Source organism: Myotis lucifugus, unplaced genomic scaffold (genome assembly GCF_000147115.1).
Source record: "Myotis lucifugus unplaced genomic scaffold, Myoluc2.0 scaffold_101, whole genome shotgun sequence".
Classification (NCBI taxonomy): domain Eukaryota; kingdom Metazoa; phylum Chordata; class Mammalia; order Chiroptera; family Vespertilionidae; genus Myotis; species Myotis lucifugus.
In genome coordinates, this window is record NW_005871149.1 from 1,593,414 (window position 1) to 1,617,036 (window position 23,623).

The 23,623-nt window shown below is 54.3% G+C and overlaps 2 protein-coding genes across 2 annotated transcripts in view; one reads left to right on the top strand and one right to left on the bottom strand.

Annotated features, from left to right (window-relative positions):
* Window positions 1–14,673: 14,673 nt before the first annotated feature.
* FAM19A3 (family with sequence similarity 19 member A3, C-C motif chemokine like) lies at window positions 14,674–19,208 on the bottom strand. Its single transcript, XM_023757124.1, has 5 exons — window positions 19,141–19,208; window positions 17,847–17,962; window positions 17,090–17,239; window positions 16,111–16,235; window positions 14,674–14,782 (listed from the first exon to the last, which is right to left on the bottom strand). The coding sequence occupies exons 2-5, from the start codon at window positions 17,959–17,961 to the stop codon at window positions 14,771–14,773; spliced, it is 402 nt and encodes a 133-aa protein (XP_023612892.1). The 5' UTR covers window position 17,962; window positions 19,141–19,208; the 3' UTR covers window positions 14,674–14,770.
* Window positions 19,209–22,592: 3,384 nt separating this feature from the next.
* The window catches only part of PPM1J (protein phosphatase, Mg2+/Mn2+ dependent 1J), a 6,414-nt gene continuing 5,383 nt past the window's right edge, over window positions 22,593–23,623 (top strand). Inside the window, 1 exon segment of the mRNA XM_006092514.2 lies at window positions 22,593–22,596. Coding sequence (XP_006092576.2) covers window positions 22,593–22,596 — 4 coding nt within the window.

Sequence of the window (23,623 nt, forward strand, 5' to 3'; positions counted from 1 at the left end):
TTGGGGGGTTTTTACTTTTTTCCCGCCAAAACCCCGGGTCTAAGGCGGGCTTCCCGTTCCCCCCGGGGTCCGGGTCTTCAAAAGGGCTCGGGGGGAACACTTGGGAGGGGCGGCCGGGCCATGGGGAACCTCCCCCGAGGGGGGGGTTTTTTTCCGGGGCAAGGGGCCCCGGGTGCAAGGGGGGCCCCCCCCCCCGGGGGGCCGCTTCGGCCCGGGGGGTGGGGCCAGAGGCCGGGAAAACCCTCCCCCGCCTTGGCCCCGCCTGGGCCCCGCCTTGGCCCCGGGCCGGAAATTCAGCCCCGTTACGCACACGCTCGACGCCAGAGTCGCGCGAACAGGTCCGGTGGGCGGCGGCGCGAGCGGACCGCTGGCCTCCGGGTGAGCGGACGCCTTGGCTCCGGGAGGCGGCGGCCAGCGCGGGTAGTGGGCCCCGAGGAGGGACAGGGCGGAGGGCCGGGGGCCCACCGGCTGTGCGCATGCTCCCACCCGCGGGCAGAGACCCCTGCACACGGGAGGACGCTGCAACTGCCTGAGCCACCGGCCAGGGCTCATTTATTTATCTATCTATTATTTATTATTATTATTATTTAATATATGTGTATGTATGTATATATATATTATATGTATATGTTTTTATTGATTTCAGAGAGGAAGGGGGAGCAAGAGAGAGAGAAATGTCAATATGAGAGAGAATCATGGATCGGCTGCCTCCTGCAAGCCCCACACTGGGGATGGAGCCTGCAACCTGGGCATGTGCCCTTGACCGGGAATCAAACCATGACCTCCTGGTTCATAGGTCCATGCTCAACCACAGCCATGCTGGCCGGGCATAAGTATTTATTTTTGTTTCTTTGAGAGCCGCATTCTGGTGAAAGGGATAAGTATTTATTTTTGTTTCTTTGAGAGCCGAATTCTGGTGAAAGGGAGGTGAGTGTGACCTGGAAGAGCAGAGCACGAGTGGCCTCAAGTCGCGATTTTGCTGGGACTGGACAGCTGCGGCATGTGGAGTCCTGCCAGGCCCCCCCCCCCCCGCCCCCCTTCCTGGAGGGAAGCCTCCTGGGGACAGCACTCCTGCGGCTCCCCTCCTGGTCGTCATTCAGATGCAAGTGAATGTTTAACTCAAGAAGGCAGAGTGCTCACCAGTCACCCACATCACAGCGTGGCTGTGGTCCTCCAGCCTTTTCTTAGGGAGACAGCGTCAGAAAAACAAGACGCGGGAAGCAGGCCGCCCCACTAGCTCCAGAATGACTCGCTACTGTCAGCTCACGCTTCAGATTCTTCCCACCTCACCACCTGCCAGTCAGGACCACAGCTCCTGAGCAGACGTGATTTACAGACCTGTCAACCATCTCTCTGGCCACAGGCTATCTGAGCGTGGCCTTCTCAAATCTCCAGCCAGCCAACATTTCCTGTGGAGGTCGCACTGACTCCCAATCTACCTGGCCATCCCGAGTACCCCGCTCTCCCAGGTTCCTATAAAGCCTGGAGAGAGAGTGGATGCATTTTAAATGCTTACAGCCAGGGGCCGGGGAAGACATCCTATAATGCTCCAACCTGGCTTCCCATGACCAGTTGAGTCCTTCAGTGTAGCCAGTGCCAGGCCAGGGCAGGAGTCCTGGCCCAAGTGCGGACCTTGGCCACTTCCCGATCTCATCCTCCTGCACCGCCTGGGCCTGGCTCCCCGCCTTCTGCCCAGGGTCAGCCACTGATGCCTTTTCCTGGAACTCTCCGCCTTCACTCCACATCTGATCTGTGCAAGAAAAGATGATAGAGTGTAAGCTCACCACTGATTTGGACGGAAGCCCTGGTGACTATTTAAATTGAAACACATTGATAGCTCTGAATATTTCATGCCAGGTACATTAGAACAACCAGCATTACTTATTGAAGGCTGATCACCCATCATGGGTATTAATACATTTTGCTTCGGTGTCAGCCCAAGGGACATTAGCTTCAAGGAACAAGGTAGGAGGCTTTGGGTACTTCTGCCTCAGGAAATAAATCTTGCGTGGATGGAAGGTGTGGCCTAGCGGTGTCATCCAACCTCCCTCTGGTTTGTCAAAACTTCTCTTTTTTAAAAAAATATTGTTATTGATTTCAGAGAGGGGGAGAGAGATAGGAACATCAATGATGAGAGGATCATTGATCTGTTGCTGGGGATCGAGCCCACAACCCGGCATGTGCCCTGACCAGGAATCGAACTGGCCGCCTTTTGTTGTGTGGGACTACGCTCCAACCAACCAACCAAGCCATACCAGCCAGGGCCCTTTATTACTGATAACTATGTGCCAGATACATTCATTCCCTTTCTTAAGATGGGAAAACATGAAATGACTTGCCCAAGGTCACGCACAAAGTGGGACTGAAACACAGATCTGTGCAATCCTTCTGACTGTGGTCCCAGGCACCCCTACACCTGGCAGTTGCCTGAATTCCTGGCACGCGCAGGGGCTCCCTAAATGTTCCTGATGTGAATAATTCTTAGGTCTCTGTCTTCTGCCATGATTGCTCAGTCCGATGCCTCTCACTAATGCAGGACATTCCAGTTAGTTGCGCCAAGGTCACTGCCACTGAATGTATCTTCTCATCCAACTAAATGTCCCTCTTCCTCAACGGTTCCATTTCTCCTCATAATACCACCATTTTCTAGTCCCCAAGCTAACACTCCTACAGTTTGTACGTATCATTTCTCAGCCCTCCCCTCCCCCACCCCATACGTGATCGGACATCGAGTTTGATGGCTTTTCTCTTTGAAGTGACTCTCAGGTTTCCCTCTGCTCCACCTCTCTGCAACCACTCTGACCTTAGCTGTCCTCCCCTGAGCTCATGACCAGCCTCCAGTCTCAGAGCCCATCCCCTTGAGGACCCGTCTCCTTCCCCTGTCTCTTAGATCCTAAACCACACACATGCCCAAATTCATAGAGTCTGATGGTGGGCCACATAGATTGTATTTTATGATGAAATGATATGCTTGTTTAGGCTTGGGTTAGATTGGAGTTGGATCTGTCTCTTGTTTGTTTGGGGAAAGGAGATTGGTGGTTGCATGTCAGCATAAATAAAATATACAAGCATGCCCTCCAGAACTCATCCTACTACAAACTGCCCTGTTGCCCTCCCAGATCATAGCGTTCTGCCTTTTACCTCAGACCTCCCACCATTTGCTCCAAGAATCCAGTTCCTATTATTATAAACAAACAAATAAATAAATAAAAAACCCTGCTGTTTCTGTGTATTATGCTTACTTATTATGGTTGTTATTCATGGCACGTTTTCTAAGCACAAGAAATTGCATAGAATAAGTATTTCTATGACTTTAAAATGTAAGCAGGAAATAATTCTATTAGTAATTGAAAATTATAAACATACTGGTAAGAACCAAGTTGGTTGCTACAGGGACTACAAAGATTTTGAAAGGTAATACTATTGGCTTATTGCAGTGGTTCTCAACCTTCCTAATGCCGCAACCCTTTAATACAGTTCCTCATGTTGTGGTGACCCCCAATTTCATTGTTACAAATTGAACATAATTAAAGCATAGTGATTAATCACACAAACAATATGTAATTATATATGTGTTTTCTGATGGTCTTAGGCGACCCCTGTGAAAGGGTCGTTTGACCCCCAAAGGGGTCGCGACCCACAGGTTGAGAACCTCTGGCTTATTGGGTCAGGAATTCTTGGACAATTAGATTTAGGGAAGTGGGGAGTAGCTACCCCCTCATCCTTAAGAGATTCCTACCTCCCAACCCAGGGGATCCCTAGCAGCTTTGGAGCCAGGCCACCAGGAGAAGGGGAACGAGGGTCTGTGAGTGGGAGTCCAGCGAAGAAAGCAGGTCTGTGCACCTCTTGGGGCCCTAAAACCACTGGTCCCCTCCAGCCCGCACTCTCCTCTTCTCTCTCAAGACCAGAGCACAAGAGTTTAAAGACCGTGTCTGTCAAGATATATGAAGCCTTTGCAGACCATTATGGAATTTACACAAATCTGATGATCTCCCGCAGTGAACAATTACAGTACGTTCTTCCAACAAGATTAGCGTCAAATAGATTCGCTGAATGTACTGCCAGCAGCCTTGGCCAGTGACGGGGAAGGAGCAGAATAAACACAGGCCTTTGTGCCTTTCTGAGCCCTTGCCTTCATTCTCCTTTCCCCTTCCCACTCTCTGAAACTTTTGATCTTCAAAGGTGGAGGCTTGGGAATCACACAGGCCATTCATTCAATGATCGGCATCCACTGGGGCAGAGTTTCGTCTGGTCCCTACCACATCCTGCCCTGCCCTTCCCTCCTACCAAAGCGTAAGCACCCTTCATTCTCTCCTCTCTTCCCCGCAGTTCCTGCCCACAGGGGAGTCATAATTGAACCAAAGTGATTTTGAAAGTGATTTTTCCTCCCAGAGGTCAGGGCGTGGGTTGGGTGTGAACTGGCCAGTCATGGGGTGACTCAGAAATGTAATCAAGATACAAGTCTAGTCCCAGCCGGTTTGGCTCAGTGAATGGAGCGTCGGCCTTCGGACTCAAGGGTCCCAGGTTTGATTCCGGTCAAGGGCATATACCTTGGTTGCAGGCACATCCCCAATGGGGAGTGTGCAGCAGGCAGCTGATCGATGTTTCTCTCTCATCGATGTTTCTAACTCTCTATCCCTCTCCCTTCCTCTCTGTAAAAAATCAATAAAATATATTTAAAAACAAAACACTAAAACTCTCTCTTTAAAAAAAAAAAAGATACGAGTCTAAAGCCATCCTCCCTAGGAGTCACCTGCCCAACGTTTCCTTTGGCACCAAATTTCTAAATCTCTCCTTAACATACAGCAGAGCGGGACTTGTCACTAGCCATGACCATCAATCTTCACCATCCCCTCCGCCGTGCCAAGTGGTGCCGCAGGCCTTCCTCTCCTCCACCCTCCCCACAGCCCAGCTGGGGAGGTGGGCCGTCACCTCTCTTTCACAGAAGGTGAGGATGAAGCTCAAATGACACTGAGCTGGGCTGAACCCCAGCCTGATGGACCCTGCCCAGGCCCGGCCCACAAGCCCAGGCCATTCACCTCCACATACCCAAGGCTGCCACTTGGAACATCTGCGTGCCTGGCAAACAGGAAGCACCAGAGAGTGGGAGGCCCCAGGAGCAGCCCTGGGCAAATGACCACAGGGTAGGGCAGCACCGAGACCCCCTCCCTCGTCTTCCGCAGCAGGCAGGGCTCCACTGCCCACAGCGTTAACTGGCTCCATGGGGGACAGGCACTCCCGGGAGGGCAACGGAGAGGGCGTAGCACTTGATCAGGACCTGGTATGAGACAGTGGAAAATACTTAGCAAAAACCTGGGTTCATAGTGCATTTATTCAGCCTTTTGAAAATGTTGGCTTTTAGGTTTATTATCCTAGTTGAGTGACCTCAAACAAACCACTTAACCACTCTCCGTTCCTTCATCAGACATTTCCAACGCGGTGTGCTGGGTACACAGACGTAGAGATGGCCCTGCCCTGGGAGCTTCCAGCCCAGAGGGACAGCCCCCCCACCACCATCATCCCAGATCTGTGCTGTAAGAGAAGCAAACTCACGATGCAGAGAGGATGCACAGAGACTCCTAACCCGGGTTAGAGAGCCAGGAAAGGGTGCCTGGAGGAGCTGCCACCGCACCCGAGTTGAAGTAGCAGTTAATAAAGGGAACAGCATCTGCGTGGGGGAACAGCACACGAAGAATTAGGAGGGCAGAGGAACCAGAGAAATGGGTGCTGGAGCTGTTTCCCATGGTGTGTACCTGGGACCGTCCCTCCCCCAGACTGGATCTCGGTTTTCCCACTTCACCTGTTCTCGTCAGCAATTGGTATAAGATTAAATAAGATAACGATGCCTGGCCAGCATGGCTCAGTGGTTGAGCTTCGACCTATGAACCAGGAGTTCACGGTTCGATTCCCGGTCAGGACACATGCCCGGGTTGCGGGCTTGGTCCCCAGGGTGGGGCGTGCAGGAGGCAGCTGATCCGTGGAGCATGGAGTGGGAGGATCAGACCAGTAAACAGGTAATTTCCACAATCACATTCCCCCTCACAGCAGCCACAGGAGGGGCACAGGGCTGAGACTGTGGGTCCCGATGTATAAATTAGGAAATTGAGGCCTAGAAAAGAGTGATGACTTGCTCAAAGTCACAGCAGATCATGGGGGTGCCAGGACCCACACTAAGGTCCCACCCTGACTCCAAGCCATTGTCTTTCCACAGAGACAAACCTTAGGCCAATCCCTAGGATCAGAGTCATAATAAGGAAGCCAGGTGGGCCTCAGAAGGGGGCGGGGGGTGGAGCAGTGGCCCTGAGCACCCAGCAATAGCCCCCACGCAGCGGAGTTGGAGAGAACAGGCAACTGAGCTTGGAAGGCTCTGGTCCTAAATGCATGTGATTATTCGTTATTCACACGAAGCCCTTCACTGCCTGCAGCCTTGCAGTGCAGCTCGGCTCCGCCTTTCCCAGACACGAATAATCTGCTCTGAGAGGAAAGAATGCGTCCTTGGACCCCTTTGTCATGCTGGCTCCCTCCGCTGGCTCCCATCTGCTGCCTTCATGCTGGAAATAAATAAAGAGACAGAGGAGGCTAAACAAGCCCGTGGGCAGGCTGCTGCCGGTCTGAATATCCCATCTGGAAATACCCTCTCCAGGCGTGGCTCACCAAAGCCTCTGATAAAACCCAAACAGCTGTGGGTGGGGCTTTCACTGTCCGCGCTGAATGAGAGGCATCAGTAATCCTGCCCTTCGTCAGGCAGAGCCAGATGTTGGGGCTGGTGGAGGGGGGCCTCTTGGGGAGCAGGGATGACAGGAGATTAGCAGCCTCTTTCCCAGGAGTGAGAGGCACACGTACCCAGGAGCAGCGGGAGGATCCCAGGCCAGGGTCAGGGGAGTGACGGTGGTTCCCTTGGCCATTCATTCATTCATTCATTCATTTACCTGCCAGACGATAACTAGGCACCAGGAACCAGGCACTGTGCTCAGTTCTAGGAAACAAGATCAGTGAGACACAGTCTTTGTAATCAGGGCCTTAGGGTTCAGGGGGGAGACAGACAGGCTAACTGATGAGTGAACGGAATGTTGTCAATCTCTGCACAGTGGGGACACACAGAGGCCATGGCCTATTCTACTTGCGATGTCTTGAAGTAGAGCTTGGGAAGCAAAGGGGGAAGAAGGCATCCCAACATTAACAACATTAAAGTCAACAACACCAGTTGGGTGTGCGAACATGCCAGGCAGGATTCTAAGGGCTTTACAACGTATACAACCTGCCGCTGAATGCTCACAAGGGCTCTGTGAGGCAGTTTTATTGTCATCTCCCTCTTACAAGTGAGTTCCAGTGTGGTTCAGAAACTTGTCCCATGTCAGTTTGGGGATCTGAAGTGATTTAGTGGCACTGGACTCACTGAAGTTTGGAGGTGGGATGTGCCTTCAACGATGAGGCCAGAACGGTAGGCCAGGGTCAGGCCATGAAAAGCCTCAACGTCTTGGCCGAGCAGCGTGGCTCTCATCCCGCTGGGCAGGAACGCATGGCCTGCTTCTCGCTTTCCAAGATCGCTTGGGCAGCATCGAAGCCGCATTGGAGGCAGCAAGGCCAGGAGGCCAATTAGGAGGACGTTTCTATGGTCCAGGTGAGACAGAATGAGCTCATGACTAAGTCGGCAACATCAGCGATGGAGAAGACTTCAGCACCAGGAGACGAAATGGACAGGAACGCCTGGCCACCCAAAGGAGAAAAAAAATAGGCTATGCAGAGTCACACTGGCCTGAACGGGTGTCCTGGTCATGTCACTTCCCGGGCTTGGCAAACCGCCCCTTCAGTTTGTGAAATGGAGATGAAAAGTGTAAAATGGAGGTGAAAATGTGAGCGCCGAACCCGCTGGATTCTAACTACTCTGGACCATACTTTTGCACTTGACTGTGAGCGCCTTGAGGGCAGGCACCCAGCCGAGGTATTCTCTGTATTGCCAGCACCTGGCACTGTGCCTGGAACACAGCGAGTGCATCTGAGGTGTTCATTCAAAAAAACGTGAAGCAGAATCTGCTTTGGTTTGCGTAACCCTAGAAGCAGATCCTGAGACTGGGACTCCTTTGGGAGGTGCTTTATTTGGGAGGTGACCCCAGAAAATGCCAGTAGGGGACGGGAGAGCGAGTCGGGTGCACTGTGGCAACACAACTACACCTCCCTGGAGAACGTGGGCAGGGGAGGATAAATGTCAGTCACCCCAACGGAAGCAGGAGGAGGCTGGGCCTTTCCCCACGGGCTCCTGGCCCGCTGCTTGAGGGCCGCCTCTGTGGACATTGATTCTCCTGCATTCCCGACTCGCCCAGAGCCCAGGTACGCGTGCTTCACGGTGAAACGAAAGCCCTCAGGCAGCGGGATGCCAACACTGCCACGCAGACATGAACGCCCAGGGCAACAGAGAAGCATCAGCAGCGCCTCCACAGGAATCACCACTCCAGATCCAAGTGCTAGTTTACAGTAGAGTCACACATTAACCACATTAGCCACGCCGGCAGAATACAGTCAGCTCCAGCACGCGAAATGACGGTGCTGCTTCCACAAATTAATGGCTTTTTGAGAAAAAAAAAAAAAAGTAAGGGGGATGTTACCGATTAAAAGAGACTTAGGAGATGTATCAACCAAATGCAATATGTAAACTTTGGATCCTCATTTGCATAAAAGAACTGTAAAAAGACATGTTTTATACAATCAGAACAAATTGAACATGGACTGAGCAGTGGATGATATGGAGAAATTACTGTTAATTTAGTTGAGTGCGATTATGCTACTGGCAATGTTATTTTTTTAAATATATTTCTTTATTGATTTCAGAGAGGAAGGGAGAGGGAGAGAGAGATAGAAACATCAATGATGAGAGAGAACCATTGATCGGCTGCCTCCTGCACACCCCCCACTAGGGATGGAGCCTGCAACCCGGGCATGTGCCCTTGGCCAGAATCGAACCCAGACCCTTCAGTCCACAGGCTGAAGCTCCATCCACTGAGCCAAACCAGCAAGGGCTGGCAATGTTATTTTTTAAAGTCCTTATCTATTCGAGATTTTACCCAAAAAAAAAAAGAGAGATAGAAACATCAATGATGAGAGAGAATCATTGATTGGCTGCCTCCTGCATGCCCCCCACTGAGGATCAAGCCTCTTGGTTCCTAGGTCGATGCTCTACTGCTGAGCTACACCCGGCTGGGCTGGCAATGTTATTTTTTAAAGTCCTTATCTATTCGAGATTTTACCAAAAAAAAAAAAAATGCAGCAATTGTGGCAAAATGTTAACAGCTATTAAATCTAGGTGATGAGTGTGTGGGAATTCATTATGCTCTTCTGCCTGCCTTTGTGCCTGTTTGAAACTTGATAAGGGGGGGGGCAGAGGGGACCCCAGGCTACCTGGGTTCGAATCCTGGTTCTGCTGCTTTCTGGCTGAGTCAACTTGAACATGTCGCTGAAACTTCATCTGCAACTTAGACTCGTAACAGTGTATAATCCATCCGATTGGGGGAAGGATGAAGTCAATATCACTAAAATGCTCAGAACAGTGCTCAGTAAACATCAGCTATTACTTGTCCATCAAGAGCCAATTCCAGTGTATGACATGCAGGGGATGCTGGCCTCTGGACCGGTCACATCTGGCTGGGCCCGTGTGGTTCTGCAGGAGCAGGGCAGCTCCCCCAAAGCATGAGGCTGGGAGTGGAGGGGAAGCAGCACTCGGGCAACGGCAATCCCAGGAGAAGGGAAGCCTAGCACTGGACAGACAACACATGTGACGGGCAGGTGTGACTTCCTGGTGCCCTGCAGGACCAGGGAGGAGGCAGCATCAAACCCAGGCAAGGTGGAGGGAGAGTGAGGCAAAGCCTCGAGTCGCAGAGCATCCCTGGGACCCACAGGTCTGGAACAGGATGCACCCGGTGTGCATGCCATTAAGGAGGCCCTGACGATGGGGTGTCCATAGCGAGGCTCGCGTGAATCTAATGCCTCTCCTCCCGGAAGAGGGGTGGTGTGCAAATTTCAGAGGGCTGTTTCATAGGGCCGAAGCTGTATCTTCCTGCCTCACCCAAGCCTCCGAAACCAAAGGAAGCATTAATGCCCCACCCTGGAAAAGAGGCTTATGTTTTAGTTCCTCTCTGGGGCCCGAATCCACTTCAATTAGAGAGTGTGGAGAAGCACATTTCTTTTTTTTCCTAGCCTCCCTTAAAGGTACGAGTTGCTTTGTGACTCAGTTATGGCCCAGGGGTTGCAAACAAAAGTCTGGCAGGAGCCTCTGGGAAAGCGTGTTCTCTTCTCACTGCCTGGAACCTGGCTGTGATTTTCGGAGCTGCAGCAGCCATTTTGTAACCATGAGGCAAAGGCTGAGAGCATTTCAAGGCGTCAATCCATTGCTGAACCTAAATGAACAGGGGCACCGGCCTACTTTCAGAGATCCTGACAGACAAGAAAAATAAACCTACTTTTTAAACACCTCTTTTCTCCGTGTTGGTAGCCACGCTGTCTGTTTCTTAGAGTTGAAAGAATTCCTAAGAGGGCATCTCATTGGCTACAATAATTATCAAAGCCATAAAGAAAATATAAAGAGAGGTCACTACAAATTAGACATTATTTTTATATTCTTCTCTGTAACTGTATATTTAAAATGCCCTTCAGTAAGCATGTATTTACATGGTGATCAGGAGGGAAAGGAAAATTGAAATCATTCAAAAACAACAAACTAAACTTGCAATACCCAAGGCATAGAAGCAGCTTGATCCACTGTCAGGAAACTGACCTGGATGTGACCTTTGATGTCCAATCTCCTTATCTATAAAGCGGAGATATTTCCTAAGTATTTACTTCATATGGATCTTGTTAGGATGAAATAAGGCAGTATTTACAAATGTACCTGGTGCTAAATAAAGATGCATTTTTGTGCTTCTTATTAAAATAGGAATTCAGATGTAAGTGGCTGGGGTTAGTGCTTGCCAGGAAGAAAGATTAGGGGTGGGAGCCTGCACCACCAGCCTCGGGCCACACCCCATACTTCCGGTGCCTATCGTACCCCATCTTGGTCTCTGCTGACCCTGTGCAGGGGGCAGCCCAGCCACTTCATTTGCCTCCGAGAAGGAAAATTCCCACACCAGCTCCCTCTCTCTCCCTACTTACTCCTCCCTGGGATCAGATCCTGTCCTTGTTACTTTATCACCTTCATGAGGCCTGTGTATCCTTGAGGTTATTTTGCAGAATTCCCGGCGTAGCGCCCTTCCCCTTGCTATCCAGGCAGCATTTCAATGGCCCTCTCCCGCTCACTGTCTCTCTCTTCTCTCCTCTTTGTTCTGCCTCTCAAGGGGCTAATTACCATTCACAGACATGTTCTGTACGGTTATATCTTCAATGTTAAAAAATGTGGATGGCAAGCGAGGTCTCCAGTCTGAAGTTTCTCCTTTGAAGTCTTTTAACGAGTCACCAGGGACAGAAGGCACGGAAGCCATGTCTGGAATACGGAGTCAGGGCCTGCAAGCTGCTGCTGCTGCAGGGGAAGGGGTGCCAGGCCCCGTCCCAGACGACCCTGGAGGACGCCCCTCTGGTTTCCTCCCGTGCTTGTCTGGAGGCCTCCACAAGAAGGATGGAGCCTGCAGACAACCTCACCTACAGAGAGGTCATGGCCTCCCGGACGCTCATAGCTCCAGCGACACACAGCCGCGCGCCCCACACTCACCCTCCCACCCTAGGCGCTTCCCCACCCCGCAGCCACGACACAGATTCTGCTCCAAACCCTCACATACAGGTCTGTGCCCCCACTCAGCCCACCAGTCACAGATACGCCACAGCAATAGCTGTTTCCTGCGTGCCTGCTGCGCAGAAAGAGGTTATACCCTTTGCTCTCAATCCATGACACTAATTGGGTCCTTGTGCCCCAGGTTACACGCGAGATGCTAGCCCAGGCCAGCCTCCCTCTGAAGTCCAAGCTCTTCCTACCTCCTCACACCTGGAACAGGCTGGGGGTGTCCACCCGACTCAGGTCCCTCAGGAGCACGTGTCCCATCCTCAGGCAGCCTGACCACCCCCCTCAGCTAAAGCAGCCCTAGCTTGCCACTCCCCAACTCTCCTATTTCTGTCAACTTCTCTGCATCCAACGTTTGACATTCTCTGGTGTTTTCTGACCTTAAGACAAGCATTAAAATTTTAATCAGCAAATTATAATGTTCACTGAGTTCATGACTTTGGTAAATGTCACCAGTGAAGTTCACCCCCCGCCCCCCAACCAGTCCCTACCCCACATTAATGAAGCCTGTGTCATTTGCAGGGAGCCTGGGGTGGGGGGGGAGCGGGTGTACAGAAGGACTGAGGTGGGGCTTCCCGTTAGCTCAAAGCCCAGCAGCTTGTGGACACAGCAGATGGGCACAGGACTGAGCCCGCTCCCTCCCTCCAGGCACAGTCTCAGGGGTGGGAGGTGAAGAAGCCCACACCCGGCCTCCGGGAGGGCAGGCTCTTCCTGTCTGACTCTGCGAAAGCTGTCTCATTTGTAGCCTAAATAATTCACTCCCCGACCTCTCAGGGAGCATTAGAAGGAAAACAAAACCCGACCCAGACCTCCTGCTCGGGTTGCGGCTGCACCGGAGGCAGGCCAGGAGGCTGGGCAGAAGACCTAGGCTGCAGAGATGAGAGCTGGCCCGCCTTCACAGGTCCACTGGGGCTGGCAACCTTCCAAAAACAGCTTGGGGCCTGGTTCTGCACAGCACTCAAGCTAAGAATAGTTTTTACATTTTAAAAAGTTCTTTTTTAAAAAACAAAACAAATAGAGAAACACCAAAGGAAAATATACCAAAGAGACTTTTTGTGGCCTGTGAAGCCTAAAATAGTTATCACCTGGGCCTTTCCAGAAAGTTTGCTAACCCCGATCCACTCCCCAGCCTTGAAGGTGATGACCTTTGACCTACCCCTTGACCACCTCGCCCCGTGACCGACTGTGTGCAGAGCTTCAGTCGCTTCAGTCGTCAGAATTCTGATATTTACAGTCTAGTGAGAAGATGGTATCACTGTTCATCCCATTACCCCAAACAAAACAAAGTAAAAACAAGAACATAAACCCTGGAGTGGGATGAACAGTCTTAGTCCTACTGCACAGGGTGGGAGGGAGGGAGAGAGGGAAGCAGGCAGGGACTGAGACTCAAGCCCAACCCATCGCCCGAGGGTCAGAATTCAGCACTGTCCACCCCTCTCCGCTGGTATTGACACCCCTCCTCTCCAGGCCCCCCCACACTCTGCCGCCCAGCCACCCCAGCTGAGCCCAGCAGTCACTGAGGCTGGAATTCTCTTACTGATGAGCCACCCAAGTCTCCTGGCTCTCAGTCCCTGAAGCCTGTGTGTCTACCCGGGAACTCTGGGCAGAGGTTCCACCCAGCCCAGCAGGACCTTTGAAGGGCTGACCAGCCTGGACCCCACCCAGACCCTCTCTTAGCGCCCGAGAGGTACGGCCTAAGGATTCTGGAAGAGATGGGTCAGAGTGGGCAACAGGGCTGCCAGCTCAGTGTCGCAGCTGTAACTGGGTTCGGTGACTCTGGGCTGTCATGGGGCCCAAGGGCAGAGTGGAGATCCAGTGGCCCCACATCCAGGTGTGTCGGCAATCTGGATCATTTCAGGTAGGAGAGCGGTGACCTTGGTAAAAAAATTCCTGCTGTAGAATCTCCCGAGAGAAATGTTGCTGCTGTCCAGCCAGGTCTTTGAAGGTTCCTCTTCCAGAGATAAAAGCAACATGGGCCCAAGCCGGCTTGGCTCAGTGGATAGAGCGTCAACCTGAGGGCTGAATGGTCCTGGGTTCGATTCCCATAAAGAACACATGTCTGGGCTGTGGGCTCAATCCCCAGTAGGAGATGTGCAGGAGGCAGCCGATCAGTGATTCTCTCCCATCATTGACGTTTCTCTCTCTCTCTCTCCCTTACTCTCTGGAAAAAAAAAAAAGGCAACATGGAAGGCCAGTGGGAATCCCACATCCAGGCCAAGTGAAAAGGTCAGTAGTCAGAGAGTTGGAGGCCCAAGCTGTGAGACCTTGGGCAAGTCACTTCACCTCTCTGGGACTGTTTCCTCACCTGTTCAAACAAGCAAAAACTCGAGGTGTTTGGATGGCGGTGATTGAAGGTCCCATCCATCCCTTGCCCAACAACGAACAGCCCAAACCGGGCCCCCCGTCTGCAGAAGCTCTGCTGGAAAGTTTGGCTTCATCTCTGCGTCCCTTCCGCAAGTCAAGCCAGTCCCAGGCAAAGGCTGTGCAGCCAGTCTGCAGAGGGACACATGTCTTCCTTCAACACGTTAGCAGTTCACTGGGTTTTTGGACCCATGTGAGGGAGAGAAGCGGTGGGTGGTCAATGTGACCTCTTGTCTCTGTGCCCGGTGACCGGGGAGTGGCTGCAGAGCTGTGGGAGTCTCAACCCCCCACCCCCAACATGCCCACAGCCTACGGCCCAGAAGCCACCGTCTGGTACCACACGCTCATGATCTAAAGCGTCTTTCGTCAATTCTCCGACTTGACTGGACACTCCTTGAGGGCAGGTATTGTATCGTGACCTTCTGCTGTGTCCCCCAGGAGAGCCCAGCGCAACACTAGGTCTGTGGCTGGAGGTCTGTCCATATCCGCCGAGCAGCTTAACTGGAACGCCCCTGGGAAAGGGGATGCTGCCTCTGACCTGGGGCGTGTGTCCAGGGAAGCGAACCTCTAGACTTGCCGGCTGATAACTGGATACCATGCTTCCGTCCACGGCTCAGCCAAGCTGTTCTGCCGAGGCCATGACCCCAAGAACTACCGTGTCACCTAGAGAGCAAGTGAGGGGAGAAGGTTAGAGAAGGGAAGGAACACTCCCAGGATCATGCAGGTCATGCGGGTCATCGCTGCCGGCCCTTCCCAGCCCGGGAAAGCGTGGCGGGGTGGCCCGTGCAAACGTAAGTCAGGCTCCTCTTCACCACACAGGGTGCTTCCGATTAGTTACCGAAATTGCAGGCACAGAGATCCGCAGCCCTACAAACCCAACCTTAGGAAGTGACCGGCTGGGCCTGGTGGCTTCGTTGGTTGGAGCATTGTCCCACACACCAAAAAAGGTCGAGAGGTCAATTCCCAGTCAGGGCACAGACCCAGCTTGGGGGTTCCATCCCCAGGGAAGATGTGGATGGGAGGCAACCGATCGAGGCTTCTTTCTCACATCGATGTTTTTTGTTCTCTCTCTCTCTTCCTTCTTCTCTCTCTAAAATCAATTAAAAAAACATATCCTTGGGTGAGGATTAAAAAAAAGATATAGTGACAATGTTACCAGCTCTGTGGGGAGGGCCTCCCTCTCTTCTGGTCTTGAATATTCTCAGAATGGCTGTCTCCTTGCCCGTCTGGAGATAGGGAGCTCTTCTTTATATGGAGGCTATAGCTCCCTCTGTTCTGTGCTCTGAAAATGTTGCTCATTCGGAACCCTGAAGGCAGCCTTCCCTCCTGTGTGTGTGTTTGTTTGTTTGTTTGCTGTGTGTGGGAGTGACCGGGGAAGGCAGAGATAGAGTTCTGGCTTGCCCCACGGTACCATCCTTTGTACAAATGGCGATGACAGAGCTACGGACTGGTTAACCGTGACCCTCATGGACTTGCTCACGAGTCTGATAACATCTTCATTACCCCTTGTTCTGTGGGCCAGGCAGCAAACCATGAATTCTCCTGGGTCACAGCCCGGCAAAGCAATTCGGCTAGAGGAAGGCAGGTGTGAGCCACGGGGAGCTGGGAATCCTGGGAGTGTGGGACGGGGTCTGTGGCAGGGGTGGCTGGGCAGAGTGGCTACAGCAACGTCCGCTCTGAATTATCTAGGTAATTGCCTCAACTCTCTGCTTTGTTCCTGCGGACCTGCCGTTTTCCAGGAGGCAAACTCGCTCCAGGCAGAGGAGGCAACCAAGGCAGATGACCATCAGGAAGTTTGCTCAGAAGGACAGGGGCCCTGGCTCCAGACTCCAGAGTCAAGACAGACCTACCTGGGGGACTGTCTGGGGCTGTGCCCACCTGGTTTGCAGGTCCCTCCTTAGGACACTGACATCTCCCAGTGCTCCTGCGCCCCCTTTTCCGTCCCAGGTGGAAGGGGAGCGGGAGGGGGTGAAGCATCCACGGGTGGGTACCTTGGTAGTTTTGACCTTGTGTCCCCGGCTGCAGCTCCACCCCGACAGGTCCGGCAGCACCTTGCACTCCTCCCCCGGCAGGCAGGGCTCCATCTGGCACCACCACCTCTGCAGGACGATGGAGGCTGTGGGAGCAGAGCAATGGGGGCAGCGCTAAGCTCTCTGGGAGTACAGCGTGCGGTCGGGGAGCGGGGGGACGGTCTGTGTGGGATGACGTGCCCACCTGCACACACCCCTGGCTTGAGCCCTGCAGTTCCCTGTCTTTCCCCTACTCGGGCTGCCCAGAAAGGCCCGGGCACACAACCGTGTCAACCTCAACCCACTGACCCCGGCACCTCACCAAAGACAGTGTGGGGAGAAGGCAGGGCGCGCGTGTCGAAGAAAAACCCTCAAGCTGAGCCACCAGGTCATTAGCAGAGAGGCTCAGTCCCAACACCCCCCTTGGTGTATGTGAGCAAGTGTGCGCGCCGTTCAGAGGGGTCCTCAGAGCAGGCGTGCACAAGCAGGTGGGCACGTTTATAGTGCTGCCACTCGAGCGTGAGAAAATGGCATGGGTGGGGCCTGGGGAAGGGAATAGGCCAGGAGTGAAGGAATGTGCAGATGAGGGACTCCCACGTGCCCATGTGAGAGGGGGCAGAGGTCCGTGTGGAGGAGGCCTGGGAAGGAGGCCATGAATGCAGGAGTGAGCGTGAGGCGACGAGTCTAACAGGAGGTGAGAGGATCCGTGTGAGGGGGCGCGTCTGTGTGTGTGCCAGGCAGTGGGTGCCAGGCAGTGGGTGCCAGCCGGCGGGAGGTTTCTCATCTATGAAATGGGATGGTCATGTCTGCCCGCCCCCAGAGGTTGCCCCATCATCTGAGAGCTGACATGGAAACCCTGAGATGAGTAGGAAATTGTATCCCCAGCAGATGGCGAGGCCGAAAAGACAGACCTTCTTATCTCTCCCATCAGGCCCTCCCACCAGTCCGGCCTCCTGCTCACCGTCCACGCAGGAGGGCTTTGCCCGCGTGGTGCCAGCCACCTGGCCGGAGGAGCAGGAGCACTTGACGGTCTGGGAGCGCTCCTCGATGCGGTTCCGGTTGCAGCAGCGGTGAGAAGCCGTCACCTCGCAGGTGCCCTGCTTCACGGGGACTGGAGGGACCAGCAGAGGATCAGGCCTGTGACCCTGCTCTCCCCAACCCCCACCTGGGCACTCTTCCACCCCCTCCTCCCAGCTCAGGGGAGGGGGAAATGGAGGAAATCTTCCTGCTGCCTCCGTGTTCCTGTCCTTCCTGCTTCCCTAGTGAGGCCACACTCATCCCACTCATGGCCTTGGGCAGAAGATGAAGTCCCAGCCAACCCACACCTCCCAGCTTCCTCCAGGAGGGCAAGGGCCCGGGGCTTACAATGCGTGGGAAGGATCATCCGCTTACACAGGCTTTACCATCCCAGAAGGAAAACCACAGAATTAGGCCGGGAGGCTAGACTTAAGCCCCCACCGGGGGCCTCTCTCCCTGCAGAACACCTTCTGGCCTGAAGGGGAAGGTGAGAATGGCTCTGCCCACGTTTTCCGGCCAGGACAGCAGAAGGGGGTGGGGAGTTTCTTGGGTGAAGAACAGAGGAGGAGCCAGAACCCCTAGAATCTGTGGGCTTTACTCAGCCTCAGAGGAGATCTGCCTGCTGTAGAACAGGGTAAGGTGGTGTCCAGCTCTCCAGTATCCTGGGAAACCTCTCCCCAGTTCCACCACCTCCCCCAAACCTGTGGGAGTTGGAGGCTGCAAGGAAGCCGAGGCCAGGAGGGTCCACAGCCAGACCAGGCAGAGTGCCAGCAGCCAGCCGCCCGTGCTCCAGTTCCGCGCGGCCCTCTCACGCATCCTGCAGAGAGAAGCGCACACCTTGCTCCGACTCCAGGCACAAGCAACCCCAGCCCCAGCGCCTCTCACATGTGCACTAGGAGGTGGGTAGGGTGCACACCTCATCCCCAGGCATCGCCCAGCCTGGCACAAACTCACTGTAGAAAGTAGGGAGTGCTTTCCTAGCGGAAAAGGGAGCAGCAAGGGAGCCTGTCCTGCTGGAACGCTTTGTGGGGGTGACAGTTAGGAGGGGCCTTGAAGGGTGAACCAGACAGGGTCCCAGGGAGGGCTGTGACATGGGAGGAACGATAATGCTGACTCCCAGTTTTGGAGCACTTGACCCAGGCACGTCCCAAACAGGGTCTTGAATCCTCCACAGCTGTCCTACAAAGTCGAATTACTTGTACCTATTTTACAGATGAGCAAACTGATACTCAAGAAGCCCAGATACACACTAAACAGTCATCAATCAAGGACTGGCTAAATGGTTCGGGGAGCATTGTACAAATGCAGTCCCGTCCAGGCAGCTGGGGAAAAGAATGGGTAAACACTTTATGTGCCAGGCATGCAAAGATCTCTAATGATAATCCACCATTAAGCGGGGGCGGGGGAGCAAAGTGCAGGACAGTGTGTATAAAACGTGTAAAAGGGAGGGAGTATATGTGTGGTTCAAATAGGCATAAGCTAGCTCTGAAAACGTTCAAAACATCCTGATAACATTGGTTGTCACCAAGAAGGGGAACTGGTTGGTTGGCTGGGAGATAGAAAGGTAGAGAGAGACTTATTTTTGTCCCTGTCCCTTTTACATGTTGGGTTTTGAACCTAGCAATTCAATTTAAACAAATTTAAATTTAAAAAGGAAGACGTGAAACAGAGGCTAATAGAAGTCAAATGACTTGCCCAAGGCCAGGCAGCGTGTGGGTGGCACAGCCGGGGAGCCCAGAAGCCTGCCCCATTCCCACTGCACCCCCTTGCTTCTGCTCCCCTCCCCTTTCCTTCTCCTCCTCTGTCCTCAATGGTTCGGGCCTCCCAAATCCACCCCAGAAGATGGGCTAGAAATGGATAGAATCCCAGGGAAGCAGAGGCACAGAGCTGGCAACAACAGAGGCCAAACCCAATGCCAGGACCTGGCTGCTCCCTTGGTAGGGTGCTGGGTCTCCCTACACCCCATCCCCCACCTTCAATGACCTCCTAACTCACCTTTATTGGGCGCTTTCAGCTTCTGTCTGTTCATCCACTGGCCTGAGGCTCACTCTACCTGGACGAGTAGGAAAGATGCTTCAGGGGCTGCAAGGGACCGAGGGAGCCACTGGCCCTTCTGAGCGTGAAGGGGGTGGGCTGAGCACTGAAGCAGAGCCCAAGACGCCAGTCTCCCCTATGCCCGGGGAATCTGCAGGGGCCCTTGCAGGCTGTGGGAACGTGTAGGGTGCTGAGCCTCAGAAGAGTAGCTGAGGGAGTTTCTCTGTCCAGGGGGAAAGCCGGGCTGATGGTAGGAGGCGTCTAAGAACCAATGCTGTCACCTGTCTGGCCTTGGGAGGGAGCAGAATCGGACAGGATGCTGCTCAAAGGGGCGCGTGGGACAGACCCCAAGGTCCCGAATCCTCTTTGCTTCCACGTCCTACCCCCTCACACCTGCTTCCTGGACTCACCGGAGATGGCTCAACTCTGACACCCTCACCCCCATTCCCACTCCAGGGGGCAAGAAGGGGTCCTCCAGCTCTCTGAGCCTCAGAGGCTCCAGCCCCAACAGCTTCTCCGTTTCTTCCTAAGACCTCGCCTCCCTCAGCCTCCAAAGGGAGGTGGATGAGGTGGACAGAGGCAGGCAGGAGGATGCGGCCCAGGAAGAACCCACACCGCTGCGTCCTGGGTCCCCCGAGTGAGAGCCCAGAGAAGACCCAGGGGGCAGAGGGCGCGGTGGTGCTGAGACCCTGGGGAACGGGTGCTCTGTGGGCAGAGGGCGCCCCACCTTCTAGGGAGACCTCTCCTCTGAGGGGGCACCTCCTCTCCCGGCCCCATTAAGAACCTTCCCTTTCATCATTACAAATGCAGCTTCCTCTTCTCCCAGGGAGTCCGCATCCCATTTCTCTCTGAGCTGCCACACTCGCCAACCCAACTGTCCTCTCTCTCCCATGAACCCCAAGACCCAAAAGACGTGGGGGGGGGGGCATTTAGGCTGGGTTTTCCAGCATTCTGTTCTCTCCTTCAGAGAGAGCTGGAGAAAGCAGCTTCTGGGATTTGCTCTCGGGCTTCCACACTCCTGCCTCAGTTTCCCAACCCGTCCCCCCGCCCTCCCGCCCCCCAGGCAGGGTATGGCGAGGCAGAATTAGCAGCCAGCGTGCCAGCAGGGGGTTGACGATGGGAACCACAGACCTTTAACCTTCCCGTACCTCCTCCCGGTCCCCGCGCCCACTCAGTCCTCCAAATTCCGAGGGTCCCGTCCCTGGGACCTGCCTACCTGTCCCACGGCGGTGCCAGCGGCCGGCTCGGGTGCTGTCTGGTCCGGAGCCCTGTGACCCTCACCAAGTTGCTGCGTCCCCAAGGCGGCCGGGCTCCGACCCAACTGGCAGCACCGCCATGTCGGCCCCTCTCTGCGCACTGGGGGAGCTCGGCCCGCCCGGCCAGCTCGGGGGAGCTCAGCCAGGGTCCCTCCGAGGCTCCGGCCCGCAGGCCCGGGAGCGTGCAGTCGCCGCGCCGGGTCCCTCCGCGCCAGGGGCCGCCCCCCCGTCCGCCCAGCCCCCGCCGCCTCCCTTCGGGGGCAGCGCGGATCGCCGCGCACAGCGCCCGGGGCCCGGGGGGGCGGGCGGGGGGCAGGGGCCCCCTGGGGGCCCCTGGGAGGGCCGAGGGAACGAGAAGGACCCCCGATTTCAGTGGTTGGATCAGGGTGAGCATCCCTCTGCAGGCTGGGGTCACTCAGAGAGGTTCCTCCAAATTCCCAGGAATTGCGGCTTCCCGGGGTGGGGGCGCTGAGTGTGGGGAGTGATTGCGCAGACCCTCGGGGCTTTAGAGCCTTGAAGATTCTGTAACTGCATTGTCTAATACTGTAGCCACTAACTGTTATGTAGTTTTAAAATGTAAATAGAAATCAGCCCAGCTGGTGTGGCTCAGTGATTGAGCCTCCACATATGAACCGGTTGGATTCCCGGTCAGAGCACCTGCCCAGGTTGCAGGCTCAATCTCCAGTAGGGGGTGTGCAGGAGGCAGCCAATCTATGATTCTCATCATTGATGTTTCTCTCTCTCCCTTTCTCTTTGAAGTCAATAAAACTCTATTTAAATAGAAATAGAAATCAAATAAAATTTAAAAATTGAGATTCTCATTGGCACTCACCACATTTCCAGTGCTCAATAGCCACTTGTAGCTAGGGACTCCTGTATTGGGCACAAAAGATAGAGAACATTCTCACCATTGCACAGAATGAGGGATGTGAACGCCAACTCGGGAAACAAACTCTTGAGACCCAGTTTCTTCATCATAAAAATTGCGACATCATTGCAATGTTCTAATCTTTGCAGGGTAAGATTTTGGCGGTAGACAAATGGGAGAAGCTGGTAGTCTGTGATTTTTGTCTCTTAGGAGAAGGGACAACCCTCTTAGGTTAGGAGGGCTTTGGGGTCGGGGAAATGGAGAGGGGAGAGGCAATGGGGTCGGGGAAATGGAGAGGGGAGAGGCAAGGGGGGAAAGCTCAATTCTGAGCTCTGAGCCACTGCATGTAGCCTGGATGAAGGGGCCGTAAGGATGCCCAGCCCCCTCCCTAGCTGAGGCCTGACACCGAGTCTCATTTCTTAGAAGAGACTATCTCGCGCGCGCACACACACACACACACACACACACACTCCTTTTCCTTCTCACTCTCTGCTGCCTCAGGGAGGAGTAGAGGTGATGGCCTTCTCACCAGGTTCTGGGGCAGTCTGAGGAGGAGGAGGCTGATGATGCCAAGAACAGGAAGTGAGAGGTTCAGGGAGTAGAGAGCCTGAGGACTTGGCTATGGTCAGCAGGCTGTTCTGGAGCCCAGGAGAGCTGTTGACATCCCTGCTGACCATCTGGTGCTGGAACTAGGGCTCCCTGGGCCCTGGCTCTGTGGCCCACTTGCAGCCACACCCTGCTGGGTGCTGCAAAGCACAGGGATTGGGGAGCTGGGTGACACAGAGAAGTGGTAAGCAAACTGCCCCAGAAACACTGAATAATAAAAATAGCCAGGCTGTTATATTTTTTTCTTCAGCCTTTGGCTTGCTGCTTATGCCGTTGATCTGAGCGTTGGTTCCAGTTTTTCCTCAAACAGGAAGGAAATGCCCATAGCGGTAGCATGTTCTTTATCCGCATCGCTGCCTGCGCCACTCTCTGTGCCTAGGGACTGATTTTTTTTTCTTCTTCTTCTTCTTGTGACTTCTTTTTCTTTGGTTCTCTCTCTGGCCTGAGTGCAGGCATGATTACAGAAAGTCTAAAAACCTGAATGACCAGTATGAGATTTTTATTTGAAAGCTACTCTTCTGGGGGGCACAGTTCAGCCCCTGAACAGAGAGGATTGTGGTCAGGAAGCACACTGCCCACAAAGCCTAGAGGTGGAGTCCCAACCGTGAACTGGGTGCTAGTGGCCCCTGAGGGCTACCCCTAACTTGCATTAGGGCCACCAGGGCCTTGTCTCTATTTGGACCATGGGTGGGGTGGTATGTGTCCCTGGAGGCCTAGTGATCAACTCCCGGATACCACTGTCCCCCTTCCCAGGCAGGAAGCTTAGCCTGGCCTCTGTCTCCCCCTGATGGCAGGTACAGAACTTATTCAACATCCCCGGACTGCTCTCAGCCTCTGCCTTAAGAGGAGGACCCCCTCCCCTCTTCCCAATAACCATTCACCTCCCTCTTGACCCTTCCTCGCTGATCCCCGCAAATCAGCTTGGTTCTTAAGACAGAATCGTTTGGGCGTCCCGGGGCTGACACGAGTGTGACTCTTTCATTGGCTGTGTGACCTCTTGGGGCGAGTCATGTAAAAATGACAGGAGCGTCATCGGTAAAATTAAAAAATAAAATAAAACCCATTTTGAAGGGTTGGTGTGTGGTATCAATGGCCTAGTATATGGAAAGTACTTTGTGAGGACGTGCTAAGTAGTGAGTCCTCAATATGGTAATGATTGTTGCTATCATTACTGCCGCGGCCAGGGGTCCCTGAGAAAGACAGCGGAGTAGGAGTGGCCACGACGCGCCCAGATCCAGGTGGTCCTCGCGGAGCCCGGGAACTGGCAGCTCCTCCGTGCAGGACGGTCGGCTCCAGCCTGCGTGCTCACCACCCCCGCAGCACACCCCGCACCCGCTCGCTCGCCCTCACGCCCGCAGCCCCGATCAGAGGCGCGGTCACACCAAGTGCTTCACACCCCGTGGTCCCCGGAGCGGCTGGCTGCGCTCCGAGTTCACCAGCCCCGCCCGCCACCCTCCGGGCAGGCCGACCCGCGGCGCCGTGGGCTGGGAGACACCCCGCTCCCGTCACAATGGGGAGGTTCCGGCCGAGGTCGGCTCCAGAGCGCGGCTGAGACAGAGCTGCCTCTCCCAGTCCCATCCTCGCCACTGCGGGCGGGGTGCGTCCCCAAAGCCACGGATGCCGGGTCGCAGGCGGGGCCCACGCAGCACGGATAGGGCAGCGCCGGGAGCGCGTGAGGCGGTTCCGGGAACGAGGGACGCCCCTCGAGTCCCAT

Coding starts and splice junctions, on each gene's coding strand:
- FAM19A3 (XM_023757124.1), bottom strand. CDS start 17,961: ATGCGTGAGAGGGCCGCGCGGAACTGGAGCACGGGCGGCTGGCTGCTG. Junction 17,240..17,846: donor GCAGCCTCCAACTCCCACAG/GTTTGGGGGAGG, acceptor TGGTCCCTCCAG/TCCCCGTGAAGCAGGGCACC. Junction 16,236..17,089: donor AAAGCCCTCCTGCGTGGACG/GTGAGCAGGAGG, acceptor CTGCTCCCACAG/CCTCCATCGTCCTGCAGAGG.